Raw genomic sequence first — 20,613 nt, 5'->3', positions numbered from 1 at the left:
TTGTACAGGAAAAATCAGAAAAGAAAGACTCCGCATGATCAGAAACAATAAACAACAAAAAAAAGCCTTTGTCGTACGTGAATTTTCATATACTGTAAAAACGAGAAAATTCACAATCGCTTGCCCAATTTTCATATAGTGTGTTTCTCCACTTAAAGCGGGAGTTCCGCCGTTTTTTTTTTTTTTTTTAAAAGCCAGCAGCTACAAATACTGCAGCTGCTGACTTTTAAAATAAGGACGCTTACCCGCCCAGCGCGCCCGCAATGTCAGCACCCGAAGCCGATCTCTCGATCGTCTCTCGGGTGCTGCCGCCGCCATCTTGGGTATGGGAATCAGGAAGTGGAGCCTTGCGGCTTCATTTCCCGGTTCCCTACTGCTCATGCGCGAGTTGCGCTGCGCAATAAGGATGGTCCCCGCTGTCTCTGTGATCCGCTTGTTTCCCAGCAGACAGCGGGGGACCCGCGGAAAGGGGCGTAGATATCCGTAGATTCTGCGGATATCTATGCCGGAAGTGGGTGCAGATACCTGTACTGTACAGGTACCTGCACCCCCCTCCCCCCTGAAAGGTGCCAATTGTGGTGCCGGAGGGGGGGAGGTTTCCAATGAGCGGAAGCTCCACTTTAGGGTGGAGCTCCGCTTTAACTCTAACCCCCAACCTTAACATTTTATCCTAGCTCTCAACACTAACCCTAACATTGAACCTAGCCTTAGTTTTGTTTGTTTTTTAGGCATTTTTACCTTTATTTTCATCTAATGATCCAGCTGGCAACAAACTTTCTATATTAGGGCGTTTCCACTTTAGCTAGAGGACAGTAGCCATGGTCAATCTGGGGAGACGGTAGTGTTAGATGCACTAGCAAGTTTAGATGGACTTAAAGGGTTTACAACCACTTTATACTACAGGCAAGCCTATAATAGGGCTTACCTGTAGCTACACTGGATATCTCCTAAACCTGCACAGTTTAGGAGATATCCTTGTATTTGCATCAGCCAATGTCATACGTTCCGCTGCTTCAGTTGTACTGTGTCATTACCGGCGGCTCATGCGCGCGAGTGACGTCATTGCGGCTTCGCTGGAGACAAGAGACAGAACATGTAAACAAGGCAGACCGTTGTTCTGTCAGATCTCTCTCTACTCCCAGTGAGCCCATTCCCCTGACAGTTTGAAACACCTCCCTAGGGAACACTTAACCCTTTGATTGCCCCCTAGTGTTTGGTAACCCCTTCCCTGCCAGTGTCATTTATACAGTGATCAGTGCATTTTTAGAGCACTGATCACTGTATTGGTGTCACTGGTCACCAAAAGGTGTCACTTAGGGTCAGATTTGTCCACCGCAATATCGCAGTCCCGCTAAAAATCGCTGATCCCCACCATTACTAGTAAAAAAATAAAATAAAAACTCCCTAAATCTTTCCCCTATTTTGTAGACGCTATAACTTTTAGATTCACTTCCCCTCCTTTTTAGTCTTGAATATGCACTAGACACTTTTATAAACACTTGCTGCTACAAAGACTCTTAGAAATAAGAGTAATATAATTATATTAATATAATATAATATATTATATAATTATATTAATAATATAATTTTTTATTTTAAATTCTTCGCTGTATTTTATTCTTTGTATATTTATAATTATGTTTAATTAGTATGTAGCACTATGGTCCTGTGAGATATGACATTTCGTTCTACCATATGGCCTCACGTGTAGTAGAATGACATTAAAGCTTGTTATTTGGCTTTTGTGCAAAGCAATCCATATACCGTATATACTCGAGTATAGGCCGACCCAAATATAAGCCGAGGCCCCCAATTTACCCCAAAAAAACTGGGAAACTTATTGACTCGTGTATAAGCCGAGGGTGAGACATGCCTGTCCATCCCTGTGTGTCCGTCCATCCCTGTGTGTGTGTCCGTCCATCCCTGTGTGTGTGTCCGTCCATCCCTGTGTGTGTGTCCATCCATCCCTGTGTGTGTGTCCATCCATCCCTGTGTGTGTGTCCATCCATCCCTGTGTGTGTGTCCATCCATGCCTGTGTGTGTGTCCATCCATGCCTGTGTGTGTGTCCATCCATGCCTGTGTGTGTGTCCATCCATCCCTGTGTGTGTGTCCGTGCAGCCTTGTGTGTCCAGCCTACCTGTGTCCCGAGCCTCCGTCGCGTCCCGAGCCGAGCCTCCGTCCCGTCCCGAGCCTCCGTCCTTCTGCCATGCCAGGATCGCCGCTCTTCGTCGGCGCCTCGGCGGCCATTCCACTGTTCAAAAGCCGCGCCTCCGTCTGTGATAGGCGGAACACTCAATTTCCCAGCAGTCTGTGTTCCGCCTATCACGGACATCCTCTCATCCTCGTCCGTATGAGGATGAACGGATGTCCGTGATAGGCGGACCACTGACTGCTGGGAAATTGAGTGTTCCGCCTATCACAGACGGAGGCGCGGCTTTTGAATAGTAGAATGGCCGCCGTCTGTCTGCTCGACACGCTGATCGGGCAGGCAGACGGCGATGACTCGAGTATAAGCCGAGGGGGGCACTTTCAGCCTCAAAAAAGAGGCTGAAAATCTCGGCTTATACTCGAGTATATACGGTACACTTATTGCGTTTTTTTTTTTTTTTTTTACCAAAAATATGTAGCAGAATACCACAAAAAGAAAGGTCTCTTTGTGGGAAACAAAAGACACCAATTTTTTTTTTTGTTACATCACAAGCCCACGCAATTTTCAGTTAAAGCGACGCAGTGCCATATCGCAAAAAATGGCCTGGTCATCAAGGGGGTAAATCCTTCCAGGGCTGAAGTGGTTAAAGGAAGGAAAAATAACACTTACTGACCTGGATTAGCACATGAAGATAAAGTAATAAACATCTAAAAAAAAAAAAACCAATTCAGCCATCACATCTAAGAAAAAAATAGAGTGGAGGGTAAAAATGACACAACGGCTACACCTATATATAATAATTGGACTCAGGAGGAAAAGCCGTGATAATTCCTCATATAAGCCATCACATGCCGTCACCGCAGCAAGTGTCTTCCTAAGAAATCTGTGGTGTGTTCCTCTAAATTAGGGTAAGCATAAAAAATAAAGGGGATAGAAGAATTTCCCAAAACAATTCTTCAGAAAGGAACAGGCAAATTTATCAAAAATATAAAGTATTTATTACAAAAATTCACTTAACACTAATCACTTTTAAATGGTATGACATACCTCCACCAAAATATAATAAAATTAGACAATATTGCATTAAGACACAGATGGCCATGCATTCTAATGCATTCTGTGCATTAAGATAAAACGCTTCCTGTGTGCAGCAGCCACCCCAGCACCCCATAATACTTACCTGAGCCGCATCTCTTTCCAGCGATGTCCTCAAGTCTCTTGGCCACCCGAGACTCTCCCTCCTGATTGGCTGAGACACAGCAGTGACGCCATTGCCTCCCACTGTTGTCAAAGTCTGTCAGCCAATCAGTAGAGATGGGGACGGGGCTGGGCCGCAGCGCCGTGTCTGAATGGACACAGGGAGCTGTGCCTTGGCTCGAATTCTCCCATAGCAAGCTGCTTGCTGTGGGGTCACTCGAAGGAGGGAGGGGCCAGGAGCAAAGAAGAGGGACCCAAGAAGAGGAGGATTCAGGGGTGCTCTGTGCAAAAACAACTGCACAGTGGAGTTAAGTATAACATGTTTGTTATTTTTATTGAAAAAATTTTTTACTTTACAATCACTTTATCTAAAATATTATTGCAGAATAGACATGCAATGTCAATGATACAGAGCAACAATGACGTAAAGGCTTTAAAACTGCTGTTACATACATGGCATCATCGCCTTTATTTACAATATACAGCGCCATTATACTGTGATAGTGCATTGTGTTTTGATGATGCATTCCCAGGGAATGAGGTCCTGATACACAGGGATCACAAGAAATGTGTTGAATGATGCTGGGCTTCTTTTGGCCTGAAATAAGCTGGGTTCTAGAGAGGCGAGTCTGCAGGTAACAGCAGTGGGAAGAAGGTGAATATTGCAGCAGGAGCTCAATTTTTATTTTATATAGTGCTGGCCTGACTTTTTTTTTTCCTGGAGTTGGGCTTTAAATGGGTTGTAGTTTTTCTTATATCTTAATGGGTTTTATTCTGCACAGAAAGGCGCACAGTGAAAAATAAAAAGTAATTAACTATGCTATTAGGGCCCCCTGTCCTTATGAGCCCACAAGCTACTGCAACCTCTGCTTCCCCTATAAATAGTAGCATATATACATATACATGTGAACAAAACACACACAAATGTACAAACTATATCACACAGTGCTTGCCCCTTTTTAGTGTGCTTCTTTTTTTATTTTTTATTTATTTAATTTTTTTATATCGACCTAAAATATACTTCAATACCTACTTTTTCAAAGCAACCTGAGCGATCCTATATGTCTTACTTGACAAGTTCTCTTTAGAGTACACAAATACAGTAATGGTGCTTTCCTCAGTAAAGGCATCTTTGGCAGATGCATTGCGATGTCTGGCATACTAAAAGCAATGATTGATTACATAATGGAGGAGCTGACGTCTCACTTTTCCCATGTAGGTTACAGAGAAGGATTGCTCTGGAAGAGGGGACGTGACAATGGACAGTTCCTCTGCAGGAAATTTGTACTGTCAGAACGGGAAGGAGCCTTAAAATACTTTAACAAAAATGATGTGAGTATATTCATTATGTATGCTAAATACTGTATGTCCAATAACGTGTGTGCAGAAAATAAAGATAAAAATCAATTACATTTGTTAAATGCTTATGGTGTTGTCTTAAATAACCACTGAAGGGTAGGGATACTTTTGGATTGACTCCCTTGCCCGAATCCCAACAATCCACAGGATTCCAGTTATTTTGTTATTGCTTTTATTCTCAGTGCAGTTACATAACCCCCCCCCCCCCCCAATACCTCCTTATCCTATACTTACCTGTCCTTGCTCCTTTGTAGACCTTCACCGTGCAGCCCATTAGGAAATACACAGGTTTCTCCCAATAAGTCTCTCCATTCCTTTCTATGGAAAGGCTGTGCACCACTGGGTCTTAAAATTAGTATTCAGCCATAACTTCATGTTCTTGGGTTCTTCACTTTAGAAGGGATATGAAAAACTACGAGCACCCATAAATGCCCTAATACACAAGCAGCGCTCAGGGAAGGTTTGTACTATTTAGAGACTGGTCATAAATTTACTGCTATAAGGGCTCCAGCAATACTGAGGAAGAATAGTTGTTTTCCCATTTGTAATGTAAACAGACAAAAAGTAAGTAAAGGGGGTGAGCTCTTTTTGAGCCCCTAACCTCATGGGCACAGACAGATCTGCCCATGATGCAATGAAGCTGTGTAATGAGACTGTCGGTTAAGCCCCTGGTTTCCTACCAGAGAGTATTTCTGAGTTCCCTGCATACAATAAATGCAAGTTGCTGTATAAAAGGTAAATTGTAACAGCTGTGTACAGGGCCAACACACACACACACACACACACACATATACTATAGATAGATCAGTGGCAGGCTGAATTGCACCTTACAGCCCTGTTACATCTTGGCATAGGTCTGTATACAAATGTGCCAATACCTTTGCATTATGGTCTGTTATTGGTTTAAAGCTGCCTATACATTAGTCCAGTGTTTTTCATTCAACAAGTGGGCTCTGCCTGATAATCTGTTGAGACTGAGACTTCCCCGCCATCAGAATAAACCAATCAGACTATAGCCTGCAGCACTGATTGAGCTGCTAAAATCAGACAGTGTGGTTGTACCAAAGTAGATTGGTAGATCAACTTCTGTTCAACCTCAGTACCCATACATGGATCAAAACTCAGTCCCTGCTGAACTGGACAAAGTTTGAGCCATGTATGGCTAGCTTTAGGGTTGGGGCTAAGGTTAGGTTAGGGTAAAGTGCTAGGGGATTATAATTAGTGTTTAGGTTATTTCTTTAGATATGGAGATGTGTTAGGGTTTATATTAAAGGTCCGTTTTAATAGTTAAAATAAGTGTTAAAAGTTAGGGTTCCAGTTATGGTTTAGAGTTTATTTAGGGATTTGGTAATTTTTTGGCCCCTTTCACATGACTGTTCAGATCAGGTCTGCCTGTCAGTTTTTCAGGCAGACCTGATTAGACAGTCTATTCATCCATATGGACTTCTGTCCATTTTACACCAACCTGCCCCTGATCCAATCCTTTAAAAAACAAACAGAAGGGAATACGTTCTCTTCTCTGTAGGCGGATCGGAGGTAGTCGGGTGTGAACAGACAGAGGGGGTTTGTTGACACCTGGCTGCACATAGAGTAGAGGGGGCTTTGTCCATGTCCATTCTGCATAAACTGAGTGTACACAGACTTGTCACCCACCCCTTCTGATCAGCAAGGGATCTATGGGCAGATCCCCTTCTGATTTGAACGGAGTCCTCCCCAATTGAAAGGGGCCTTAAGGTAAAGTTAGAAAATAAGCATTTGCAACAAGTTATAGTGGTGAATGCCAGTACCATCAATGTACAATATTGCAGGAATCTGACCAGACTATCAGTTAAAGTAGAACTATGGATAAAAGTAAATCATACATACAGTATCTCGCAAAAGTGAGTACACCCCTCACATTTTTGTAAACAGTTTATTATATGTTTTTATGTGACAGCACTGAAGAAATAAAATAGGTGAGTGACTCCCACGCTGTAAAATTTAGAACTAGGGGTACACCGCAGCAAGCACCTGATAAACTGATCCTTGACAGAAAAAATGGGGTAAAATGAATAAATTATGGTGTAGTGCTGTGTAAATGCTGATATGCTAAACATATGTGCAGTAGAGAACAACGCAAGTGTTATAGTATTAAGTGAGAAATGCCACAAATAAACACTGGCAATTGAAAGTGGAGGCTGAATCCAAAACATAATGAACATCAAACAGTTAAATGGTAAACAGGTGAAACAAAGCATCAAAAGTCCAACGTGCACAACTACTGGAAGTATAGGATATGTAAGTGCAATCCAAACAAATTTGAAACAATCCAACGGTTAGAAGATGTAATCCAAAAAAAATATTGTGACCGTCCAGAGGTTCTTTAAAAAAGCAAAGCAGATCCCTCCACTGTAAAACAACAAAAGGCGGTGCCTGGCCAATCTTCTATGATAGCACCTCTGCTTACTACGACAACCTTACTGCCGTAAGGTTACAGCATGAATAAATCACCGGCAGCGGTCTTCAGAGGATCCCTCTTGGGCCCAAAGTGTCAATATTTTGTGTGGCCACCATTATTTTCCAGCACTGCCTTAACCCTCTTTGGCATGAAGTTCATCAAAGCTTCACTGGTTGCCACTGGAGTCCTCTTCCACTCCTCCATGAGGATATCTCGGAGCTGGCAGATGTTAGAGACCTTGTGCTCCTCCACCTTTCCTTTGAGGATGCCCCACAGATGTTCAATAGGGTTTAGGTCTGGAGACATGCTTATCATGCTTATTATCATGTTAGAATACTGCCCTGCTGCCCAGTATCCGAAGGGAGGGGGATCATGCTCTGCTTCAGTATGTCACAGTACATGGTGGCGTTCATGGTTCCCTCGATGAACTGTATCTCCTCAGTGCCAGCAGCACTCATGCAGTCCCAGACAATGACACTCCACCATGCTTAACTATAGGCAAGACACACTTGTCTGTACTCATCACCTGGTTGCCGCCACACACACTCGACACCATCTGAACCAAATAAGTTTATCTTGGTCTTATCATACCACAGGACATGGTTTCAGTAATCCATGTCCTTAGTCTGCTTGTCTTCAGCAAAAAGATTTGCAGGCTTTCTTGTGCATTATCTTTAGAAGAGTCTTCCCTTTGAGACAGCAACCATGCAGACTAATTTGATGCAGTGTGCAGCGTATGATCTGAGCACTGACAGGCTGACCCCCCCACCCCTTCAACCTCTGCAGCAATGCTGGCAGCACTCATACATCTTTTTCCCAAAGACAACATAAGGATATGGCGCTGAGCACATGCACTCAACTTATTTGGTCGACCATGGTGAGGCCTGTTCTGAGTGGAACCTGTCCTGTTAAACTGCTGTATGGTCTTGGCCACCGTGCTGCACCTCAGTTTCAGGGTCTTGGCAATCTTCTTATAGCCTAGGCCATATTTATGTTGAGCAACAATTCTTTTTTTCAGATCCTTGGAGAGTTCTTTGCCATGACTTGCCATGTTGAACTTCCAGTGATCAGTATGAGAGAATGAGAGCAATAACACCAAATTTAACACACTTGTTCCCCATTCGCACCTGAGATCTTGTAACACTAAAGAATCATGTGACATCGGGGAGGGAAAATGGCTAATAGGACCCAATTTGTACATTTTCACTTAGGGGTGTACTCACTTTTGTTGCCAGCGGTTTAGACATTAATGGCTGTGTGTTGTTATTTTCAGGGAACAGCACATTTACACTGTTATACAAGCTGTACACTCACTACTTTACGTTGTAGCAAAGTGTCATTTCTTCAGTGTTGTCACAAGAAAAGATATAATAAAATATTTACAAAAATGTGAGGGGTGTACTCACCTTTGTGAGATACTGTATATGCTGTAGTGTAGTCTGTCATTTTATAACACAACGTCCTATTGATCTAGTCAGTACTGTAGATCAATTCTTTAACCAGGAGACAATGCTGTTTGTTCTGTAATGAAATCTTTGTTGCATTCCCATTCTGTGGACATAGTCATTTTAGATGAGCTTTAAGGAACAAGCAAATTAAAGTCCAACCCCAGTTAATGTGTTTTTAAGCAATTACACCAACAGTTGCTTTTTGGTAAATTATTTGAACCATATGAAAAAAAAGCAGACTGTTATACAGTGCTTCTGGAAAGTGTATTCACAGTACTTTTTCCACATTTTGTTATGTTACAGCCTTATTCCAAAATTGATTAAATTAATTATTTTCCTCAAAATTCTACAAACAATACCCCATAATGACAATGTGAAAGAAGTTTGAAATCTTTGCAAAGTTATTAAAAATAAACGAAAAATCACACGTACATAAGTATTCACAGCCTTTGCTCTGACACACAAAATTGAGTTCAGGTGCGTCCTGATGCATTTCCTCTGATCATCCTTGAGATGTTTCTACAACTTGATTGGAGTCAACTTGTGGTAAGGTCAGTTGTTTGGACATGATTTAGAAAGGCACACACCACCTTTCTATATAAGGTCTCCTATTTAACAGTGCACGTCACACATCACATCACCCAAAAACACCATCCCCAAAGTAAACATGGTGGTGGCAGCATCATGCTGTGGGGATGCTTTTCAGCAGTTGGGACTGGGAAATTGGTCAGAGTTGAGGGAATGATGGATGGTGCTAAATACAAGGATATTCTTGAGAAAAACCTGTACCACTCTGTGTGTGATTTGAGGCTAAGATGGAGGTTCACCTTCCAGCAGGACAATGACCCCAAACACACTGCTAAAGCAACACTTGAGTGGTTTAAGGGGAAACATGTAAATGCGTTGGAATGGCCTAGTCAGAGCCCAGACCTCAGTCCAATAGAAAATCTGCGGGCTTAATGATTGCTGTTAACAAGCGAAAACCATCCAACTTGGAGGAGCTGGAGCAGTTTTGCAAGGAGAAATGGGCAAAAATCCCAGTGGTAAGATGTGGGAAGCTCATAGGGACTTATCCAAAGCGACTTGGAGCTGTGATAGCCGCAAAAGGTGGCTCTACAAAGTATTGACTTTAGGGCGTGAATAGTTATTTGACTTTTTTCTGTTATTTTGTCTTATTTGTTGTTTGCTTCGCAATAAAAAATAAAAATAAAAAAAATCTTCAAAGTTGTGGGCATGTTCTGTAAATTAAATGATGCAAATCCTCAAACAATCCATGTTAGTTCCAGGTTGTGAGGCAACAAAACACGAAAAATGCCACGGGGGGGTGAATACTTTTGCAAGGCACAGTAACAAAATGTGGAAAGAGTGTAGCGCTGTGAATATTTTCCGGAAGCACTGTAAGTGCCCCCATTCTCCCAGCAGTGTTTTATGGTTTATCTTAACCTCTGTAATTGTCCCCTTTGCATATACCAAAATACAATATTTTTTGCCATCGTGAGTGTTTAAACTTTAGAATTTAGGGATAGGAGCAGGACATTGCAGAATCTGTGCATATCAGGAATCCCTATGTGCAGCTCGGGGTCAGGATTTCCCTCTAGGATGGGAGGCATATTCTGCACTAAGCGTACCTTGCTTCTGGACCTGATATTAGCAATGTGGACTGGCCGCCCTTGCGATATTAACACCACTGAATAAAAATATCCTAGTTATGAATTACTGGCACTCCCAGGCATTTTGTACTCGTATTACAAGAACATGTCATATTATGTCTTCACTTCTTTAAATGAGAGTTTGATTGCTGCATTACTATTTCTCTCTGAATTGTTTATCTGAATATGCTTCCAGGCAAGAGAGCCCAAAGCAATTATAAGGATTGAGCATTTAAACGCCACTTTCCAGCCAGCCAAAATAGGAAACCCGAATGGACTGCAAATCACTTACTTAAGGGATAACAGCACAAGAAATATTTTTGTATATCATGAGGATGGCAAGGTAAGAGGTCATCTTTAAACTGCTGCTAAATTCTGTGCAAATCATTTTATAACCACTTTCAGACCGGACCATTTTGCTGGTAAATGACCAGAGGTCTTTTTACACTTTGGCACTGCGCTGCTTTAACTGGTAATTGCGCGGTCATGCAATGTTGTACCCAAACAAAATTTGCGTCCTTTTCTTCCCACAAATAGAGCTTTCTTTTGATGGTATTTGATTGCCTCTGCGATTTTTATTTTTTGCGATATAAACGTAAAAAGACCGCAAATTTTGAAAAAAAATGATATTTTCTACTTTTTGTTATTAGAAAAATCCAATAAACTCAATTTTAGTCATACATTTAGGCCAAAATGTATTCAGCCACATGTCTTTGGTAAAAAAAAAGTCAATAATTGTATATTTATTGGTTTGCGCAAAAGTTGTCACATCTACAAACTAAGGTACGTTTTCTGGAATTTACGCAGCTTTTAGTTTACGACTGCCTATCTCATTTCTTGAGGTGCTAAAATGACAGGGCAGTACAAAACCCCCCCAAATGACCCCATTTTGGAAAGTAGACCCCCTAAGGAAATTGATAAGAGGCATGTTGAGCCCATTGAATATTTTATTTTTTTGCCTCAAGCGATTGAATAATGACAAAAAAAAAATTTTTTTTTTTTTTTTACACAAAGTTGTCACTAAATGATATATTGCTCACACATGCTATGGGCGTATGTGAAATGACACCCCAAAATAAATTCTGCTGCTTCTCCTGAGTACGGGGATACCACATATGTGGGACTTTTTGGGAGCCTAGCCGCGTACAGGGCCCCGAAAACCAAGCACCGCCTTCAGGCTTTCTAAGGGCGTAAATTTTTGATTTCACGCCTCACTACCTATTACAGTTTTGAAGGCCATAAAATGCCAAGATGGCACAAAACCCCCACAAATGACCCCATTTTAGAAAGTAGACACCCCAAGCTATTTGCTGAGAGGCATGTTGAGTCCATGGAATATTTTATATTTTGCCACAAGTTGCGGGAAAATTACAAACTTTTTTTTTTTTTTTTTTTTTTTCACAAAGTTGTCACTAAATGATATATTGCTCATGCATGCCATGGGCATATGTGAAATGACACCCCAAAATAAATTCTGCTGCTTCTCCTGAGTACGGGGATACCACATATGTGGGACTTTTTGGGAGCCTAGCCGCGTACGGGGCCCCGAAAACCAAGCACTGCCTTCAGGCTTTCTAAGGGCGTAATTTTTTGAGTTCACTTCTCACTACCTATTACAGTTTTGAAGGCCATAAAATGCCAAGATGGCACAAAACCCCCACAAATGACCCCATTTTAGAAAGTAGACACCCCAAGCTATTTGCTGAGAGGCATGTTGAGTCCATGGAATATTTTATATTTTGCCACAAGTTGCGGGAAAATTACAAACTTTTTTTTTTTTTCACAAAGTTGTCACTAAATGATATATTGCTCACGCATGCCATGGGCATATGTGAAATGACACCCCAAAATAAATTCTGCTGCTTCTCCTGAGTACGGGGATACCACATATGTGGGACTTTTTGGGAGCCTAGCCGCGTACGGGGCCCCAAAAACCAAGCACCGCCTTCAGGCTTTCTAAGGGCGTTACAGTTTTGAAGGCCATAAAATGCCAAGATGGCACAAACCCCCCCCCCCAAATGACCCCATTTTAGAAAGTAGACACCCCTAAATTTAGGGGTACACTAGTGAGACTAGGTAATAAATGGCGGGTGCCCTGAAACTATAAAAAAATAACTAACCAACCAGCGTCACCTGTAACAGTTATATGGTGATCACTGGTGAAAGGGTTAACTAGGGGGCAATCAGGGGGCTTTATGCGGTAGTATATGGGGGTCCCTGGCGCTATAAAAAGCTGCGGCGAACCTAAATACCTACCTGCCTAACTAGCGTCACCTGTGACACTAATACAGCGATCAGAAAAACGATCGCTTATTAGGCTGGGTTCACACTGGAGCGATGCGGGAACGCCACGAATGCGCGGCGGGTTCCCGCATCGCATGCCTCCCGGCGGCAGTTCACACTGCCCTATGCGAACTGCTGGGAGTGTCAGTGAAATGTTAATGACACCCCCAGATCAGTTCGCATATCGCAGTGCGATCTGCAAACTTGGATCGCATGGTGTGAACACCCATGCGATCCGATTCTGCTGCGGACCAAAAAAAGGGTCCCGTGCGAGTTTGCGGCGGGTGCGGCGGGTGCGACACGAATTCAGCCATACTATCTGTATAGCTGAACTCGAATCGCACAGAGATCGGATGTGATTTGCACTGCAGTGCGGTGCGAATCACATCCGTTCTCATAAACCGCTGCAATGTGAACCCAGCCTTAGTGACACTGGCGACGGGGGGTGATCACGGGGTTAAACCTTTATTGGGGGGGTTAGGGGGGTACCTTAGAACTAAAGGGGGCTAACCCTAACTGCCCTAACAGTTATTAGTCACAAATGACACCTGCCGGGTGATCAGGGGGTTAAACCTTTATTAGGTAATAAATGGCGGGTGCCCTGAAACTATAAAAAAATAACTAACCAACCAGCGTCACCTGTAACAGTTATATGGTGATCACTGGTGAAAGGGTTAACTAGGGGGCAATCAGGGGGCTTTATGCGGTAGTATATGGGGGTCCCTAGCGCTATAAAAAGCTGCGGCGAACCTAAATACCTACCTGCCTAACTAGCGTCACCTGTGACACTAATACGGCGATCAGAAAAATGATCGCTTATTAGGCTGGGTTCACACTGGAGCGATGCGGAAACGCCGCGAATCCGCGGCGGGTTCCCGCATCGCATGCCTCCCGGCGGCAGTTCACACTGCCCTATGCGAACTGCTGGGAGTGTCAGTGAAATGTTACTGACACCCCCAGATCAGTTCGCATATCGCAGTGCGATCTGCAAACTCGGATCGCATGGTGTGAACACCCATGCGATCCGATTCTGCTGCGGGCCAAAAAAAGGGTCCCGTGCGAATTTGCGGCGGGTGCGGCGGGTGTGGCGGGTGCGGCGAATGGCTGAACTCGAATCGCACAGAGATCGGATGTGATTTGCACTGCAGTGCGGTGCGAATCACATTCGTTCTCATAAACCGCTGCAATGTGAACCCAGCCTTAGTGACACTGGCGACGGGGGGTGATCACGGGGTTAAACCTTTATTGGGGGGGTTAGGGGGGTACATTAGAACTAAAGGGGGCTAACCCTAACTGCCCTAACAGTTATTACAGTCACAAATGACACCAATGCAAAAAAAAAAAAAAAAAAAAAAAAAATGACATTGGTGTCACTGTGACTGGGGGGGCAGGGGTAATTGGGGGGGTGATCGGGGGGTAAAGGGGGGGTGTGAGTGTGCCTGGCATGTTCTACTGTGTGTGGGATGTGTTGGTGCAACTCACTGATCCGCTCTCCTCCGTGTCGGAACGAAAAATACCGACACGGAGGAGAGAATACATCACTTCCTCTCCTGTGTTTACATTACAGGAGAGGAAGTGATGTCACCGGGGATTTCCATTCATCGGGAGCGATCGCGAGGGGGTGGCCATGAATGAATGGCCGTCCCCTCGTCCGGGATCGCTCCCGAACGAAAACCGACCGCCGCAGGCACCGGGCGGGGGCCCGATCGGGCCCCCGACCCGCGGGAGGCAAATCACGTACATGTACGTGCTTATGCCTGCCCGTGCCATTCTGCCGACGTACATCGGCGTGAGGCGGTCGGCAAGTGGATAATGACCTGACGTCAATGTTTCCCTCATTCTCCCGGTGCAGGAGACTGCAGCTTCAGCAGAACATCCAGTTGATCATAGAACTTCACCGTGCTATAGCTAAAAATATTAGCAATGTGGCTTAGTGATAATAATAATAATTTGTATGTTCCTTTAGATATTTATTAACCTTCATCTAGTAGAATTCATGACCAGGAGGTTTTATGCCTTCATGAACGTCATTCTCGGAAGAGGACTCGTAGCTATTTTTAGCTGTAGAGTGCTTAGGTACAAGGTTGCAGTCCATTGCTCTCTCTTTTTTTTTTTTTTAACCTCTTCCTGTTCATCAGGTTTACCACTCTTCATGACCAGAGCAGGATTCAAGTTTCTGACAGTTTTTCTACTATTGAAGGAGATTGGGCACATGTCTGTAACATAAACATATACATTCTGTGAAGGGTGCAGGAGGGAGTGGGAAGGAGACACAGCAAAGGCTGCCTTATCTCAACAGAAAAGTGGTCAGATGTTTTCAAGCTTGTCTGAATAATCTTTTGCCCTGAATGTGGTCAGCTAGGATATGCCTGTTCCTGCTATAGAAATGAGAATTTCACCCAGCCCCTCTGAAAACCAACTCATTAGTTGGCAGTTGTCTTATGTCTATGGACTAGTTATGTAAAGTTGAAGAGGTTTCATCACTCATCCTTCCTGTGTAGGAACTGAAGATGCCACTTGGGTGAATGGTGAAACATATTCAGCATTACAGAACAAGACCAATTCAATGTGACTAATAGCTACAGTATCTCACAAAAGTGATTATACCCCTCACATTTTTGTAAATATTTTATGATATCTTTTAAATCTACAATGTAAAGTAGTGAGTGTAAACTGCTGGCAACAAAAATGAGTATGCTCCCTACGTGAAAATGTCCAAATTTGGCACAAAGTGTCAATATTTTGTGTGACCATCATTATTTTTCAGCATTTCCTTAACCCTCTTTGGCATGGAGTTCATCAGAGCTTCACTGGTTGCCACTGGAGTCCTCTTCCACTCCTCCATGATGACATCACGGTGCTGGTGGATGTTAGAGATGTTTCGCTCCTCCACCTTCCATTTGAGGATTCCCCACAGATTCTCAATATGGTTTAGGTCTGGAGACGTGCTTGGCCAGTCCATCACCTTTACCCTCGGGTTATTTAGGAAGGCAGTGGTTATCTTAGAGGTGTGTTTGGGGTCATTATCATGTTGGAATACTGCCCTGCGGCCCAGTCTCCAAGGGGAAGGGGATCATGCTTCAGTATGTCACAGTACATGTTGGCATTCATGGTTCCCTCAATGAACTGTAGCTCCCTAGTGCCGGCAGCACTAATGCAACCCCAGACCATTACACTCCCACCACCATGCTTGACTGTAGGCAAGACACATTTGTCTTTGTACTCCTCACCTGGTTGCTGCCACACACGCTTGACACCATCTGAACCAAATAAGTTTATCTTGGTCTCATCAGACCACAGGACATAGTTCCAGTAATCCATGTCCTTAGTCTGCTTGTCTTCAGCAAACTTTTTGCAGGCTTTCTTGTGCATCATCTTTAGAAGCCATGCTGGCAGGACTGATACATCTATTTCCCAAAGACAACCATTGGATTTGATGCTGAGCACGTGCACTCAACTTCTTGAGGCGAGGCCTGTTCTGAGTGGAACCTGTCCCGTTAAACTACTGTATGGGCTTAGCTACTGTGCTGCAGCTCAGTTTCAGGGTCTTGGCAATCTTCTTATAGCCTAGGCCATCTTTATGTAGAGCAATAATTCTTTTTTTTTCAGACCCTGATAGAGTTCTTTTCCATGAAGTGCCATGTTGAACTTCCAGTGACCAGTCTGAGCGAGTGGGAGGTATAGCGCCAAATTGAACACACCTGCTCCCTATTCACACCTGAGACCTTGTAACACTAACGAGTCACATGACACCAGGGAGGAAAAATGGTTAATTGGGCCAATTTGGGCATTTTTACTTAGGGGTGTACTCACTTTTGTTGCCAGCGGTTTAGACATTTATGGCTGTTTGTTGAGTTATTTTGAGGAGACAGCAAATTTACACTGGTATACAAGCTGTACACTCACTACTTTACATTGTAGCAAAGTGTAATTTCTTCAGTGTTGTCACATGAAAAGATATAATACAATATTTACAAAAATGTGAGGGGTGTACTCCCTTTTGTGAGATACCGTATACCATTACTTGGATTAATGAGCATCTTCACAGATTTCTAATGCCATAGCTGCAGAGTATTTTCTAGCATCTTTTTAGTCAAGCCTATCAAAAACCATTGGACATGTAGACACAATCTGACCACCCTAAGGCCAGTGCTTCTCTGAAAGCTGAATTCTAGGTATCTTTCTTTTTTTGCATTGTTACATTTATGCAGCTTAAACCAATGTGAACATGCATATTCCATACCTGCTGCACTACAGTGATGCTCACTGTCTTCTGGGCTGATCAACTGCCCTGCTGCACAGTAACCACGGGGCAAGAGCACCATTCAGAGAATGCCTATATTTTTCTCAGAAATATAAGCCTTTCTCTGATTAGACAAGGTGGAGAGACAGGGTGGTAACAGCATGACTTCCACCTCATACAATCCAAAAATGCTTTGAATTCATTGAGAAAATGCAAAGTGCTCTCTAAATGGCACCAGTGCTGAGCAAGTGACCTCTGTGTTTACTATGCAGCAGGGCAGGTGTTCGGTACAGGATCCAGAAGACAGCAAGGATCACTGTGGTAACGGTGACTACTAAAGTGATTCACGGTCTCCACGGGTTAAGCATATGCATACTTGCTTACATAGGTTCAAGCTATACGAATGAATCTGTGGGGGGAAAAGAAAAACTGGAATTCAGTTTTAACACAATTTGGTTGTTTCATATTTGGGCCTAAAGAAATAGTCCAGGAAGGCATGTTTCACCTTCAACACCAGATTATTAGGGGGAAAACAGCAGTGATTTGGCAAGGTTTTCTGCCCTGTCCAACTGCTGTTCCCCTGATGAACCTCTGCTGGCATTGTCTGCAGGTGCCCCACAGATGTTAGTTTGTTACCCAGTTTGAGCAAAAACACCTGAATCAGAAAATGTCTATAGGAACCTTGTATTATTTAGAAAGTATGAGAAAAATGTTAAGATTACATTTTGGTTATGTATATTCATACACATATAACAGGTGCGCATCAGCCCAAATAAAATCCAAAGAAACAGATTATGTGAAAAGTTTTTTTCAATTTCTGTGACGTGATACTCTTCAACAGAGTTCATGAGACGGCAAAGAGTTCAAAAAATAAAATTCAAAGAGTCAGTGAAACAATCAGCCATCCACCAATCCAGTGTAGGTATCTTGAAAGGCCGACCAAACACGTCATACCCTCCACCACAGGCAACAATGGCCTCTTACCAAATGAACTGGATCCCAATAACAGAGATCAAACACGCATGTTCATGAATGACAATCCAGGCATCCATAAATGGTGAAAGGACCTCGCCAGCCTCAGGCTCCAAGATTGGACCAGACAGCTTCCATACTAGAGGGAAACAGAGGCCGCACATAGAGTAAAACCGCCAAATAATTTATTATTATGAAAAGACATATACATGTCTTTTTACATAATGTTTCTTTGGACTTTATTTGGGTTGATGTTATATGTGTATGCATTTAGATCTAACATCCAGTATTTTGATGTTTTATAGGTGCAGCTCTGTGCACATATTGTTGCACTAAGCACAAAATAGTTTATCTTCATTGGTTATGTATATTAACAAGTGCCCGGCTGCTTATTTTTGTTTCTAGATAACCAAAGGAAAGCAAGCATTTTTTTTTTCACACATTAATCTGATCTGAGAGAGGGAGAAGTAGTTCTGGGTATGGAAAAAAGTGTGCTGCTCTAGAGCGTTGTCGGTGATCACATAACCAGATATTACATGGTCTCTTTACCATTACTGTAGGACAGCTGTACACTGACGTCGTCAGATCACAAACCTCCATGCACATCTGGAAAACTAAGTAAGAGATGTAGGTTTTTTTTTATGATATAGATATTTAGTACTGTGAGTAGTCAGGAAATGATGAATGATAAGGGGCAGAGGAGATATTTTTACTACACAGCCTTTCCTAGTGATCACTACCAGTAGGAAGCTAACATGTTTCATTTCAAACCCTTTTATTTTGACCATGGCTGTTTGAAATAGCCTGATACAAATGCACAGGAATATGCATGCACATACTGAGGAATATGCATGCACATACTGTACATATGAGTATGTAGATACAGAATTCCCATTTTTAATAACAGAATTAAATATACTTGGTCATGGAAGGCCACACTGGTTTGGGCATTTGCCTGCTTCCTGCCATCATTTTAGGTTTAAAAGAACACAGGGGGCTTCCATCTTCAAAGAATGCTAGCTGCCTGGCAGTGTCTGACGTCAGTACTTCCTTCATTGACCTGAAATAAGGAATTCAATTCTTCAGAGTGACTTCAGAACTCCTGATCTGTATACTTGTTCTGGGTCAGACACGCAAAGTATTAAAGTAGGTGAGCAAGACAGCCAAGCAGCTAGCAATATCAGTTTTCTAATGCCGCGTACACACGACCGGACTTTTCGACGGACTAGGTCCGACGGACTTTCAGCGGAGTTCCGTTGGACTTTCTGAATGAACGGACTTGGCCACACACCAGCACACCAAAGCCTGATGGATTCGAACATGATGATGTACGACTGGACTAGAATAAGGAAGTTCATAGCCAGTAGCCAATAGCTGCCCTAGCGTCAGTTTTCGTCAGTCAGACTAGCATACAGACTAACTGATTTTTCGACCGGACTCAAGTCCATCGGAAAGATCTGAAACATGTTTTATTTCTAGGTCCATCTCACTTCTGGGAGAGAAAAAAGTCAGCTGGAGCCCATACACGATCGTAATATTCGGCAGATTCATTCCATCGGACCTAGTCCGTCGAAAAAGGCCATATCGTGTGTACGCAGCATTAATGTACCCATTTTTCCCAGGAAGTGTTTAACACTTTCCACCTAGACTGTAATGAGCAACAGTTCAACTTTACAGTTCTTAGGAAAGCAAAGTGTATGTGAGCCCTAAAATCACAGTCACAGAAAGGTTGTTGGATAGGTGAGTTTCAACAATAAGTGCACCTTTGTAATTAAATCAAAACTTTTCGCTATACGTCATACCTGGATATTTCCATACCAGTAATGCAAAAATAATTGTAATATATCACATCTGGAAACATTTACAGAAGAACATTTGCTGATGGTAGGGGAACAGAGAAAAGCAGGATATGTCTCCTATGTATATTCTTACTGGTTGAGCTTGCCAAGTAATCATAAGCTAGCCCAGCAAGCATTCACTGAAGGGATGTAGGGGATCAGGCCATTCATTTACTGGGGCAGCAATTTAAAGCACAGAAATTATAGCCTGCTTCAAGCACAGGGCAAGACAAGTATTCTACCACATGTGTACCCAAATTTATAAAGAAAAAAAAAGGTTGAGGATTGCTGGGATATTAAAATAAAACTAAAAGCTCCTTTATGACAGTCTAAACAAGTTCCAGGACCAGTCACTATTTGATGCCTGAACCTCATACATTATAGTGGAACTTCACTCTCTCAATAAACAATGGCTATTTTTAATCCTTGTGCTGCTAGCATTAGTAAATAGATAGGAAGGTATATCAATTTTACTTGTTTTAAACTTTTTTTTTTTCAATTTCTCCAACTATTTCCAGCTTTCCATGCCTAGGTAAATTATGTCATACATCCCAGGATTATTCAGGAGGGGTCTTCTCAGCTAAGCACACCCTCCTGTCTGCATGCTTAATCTAAGGGCAGATAGATTCCAGGAAGTAAATGCTACATGAATTATCTGCCCTTTCTCAAGATTAGGGCCGCTGTTCGATATCACGGGGCTCTACCCCTAACCCTGCTTTAAAACAAAATGCAGCTTTGTCTTCAAGTGCATGCATTAGAAGGTTTAGCAGTTACAAATACAAGTGTACATGAGGCCTAAGGCTACAGGGGTTTTTATTCAGAAAATAGACTGCACCACTAGCCATCAACATAATCAACCCCCCCTCCCCCCCGCAGGGTTCAGGAGTGTGCTACATATGGAGTACAGGGTTCAGCAGTTTATTGCAGAGTTTGGGGGGCATTATGTACAGAGTGCAGCAAGGCATTACATATGAAGTGCGAGGTCTGAGCAGTGCACTGCGAACAGAGTGCAAAGTTGAGGAGTGTGCTAAGTACAA

At 42.9% G+C, this 20,613-nt stretch overlaps 1 protein-coding gene across 1 annotated transcript in view; it reads left to right on the top strand.

The window, feature by feature from the left end:
- ADAP1 (ArfGAP with dual PH domains 1) overlaps positions 1-20,613 on the top strand; it is a 350,022-nt gene that overhangs the window by 303,114 nt on the left and 26,295 nt on the right. The window contains exons 5-6 of the mRNA XM_077449066.1: positions 4,567-4,679; positions 10,437-10,583. Of these exons, the coding sequence (XP_077305192.1) occupies positions 4,567-4,679; positions 10,437-10,583 (260 nt within the window). The remainder of the gene's footprint in view (positions 1-4,566; positions 4,680-10,436; positions 10,584-20,613) is intronic.

Source organism: Lithobates pipiens, unplaced genomic scaffold (genome assembly GCF_037356315.1).
Source record: "Lithobates pipiens isolate NorthernLeopardFrog02 unplaced genomic scaffold, aLitPip1_a1.2 Scaffold_22, whole genome shotgun sequence".
Lineage (NCBI taxonomy): Eukaryota > Metazoa > Chordata > Amphibia > Anura > Ranidae > Lithobates > Lithobates pipiens.
This window is presented reverse-complemented; position numbering and strand designations above follow the sequence as displayed.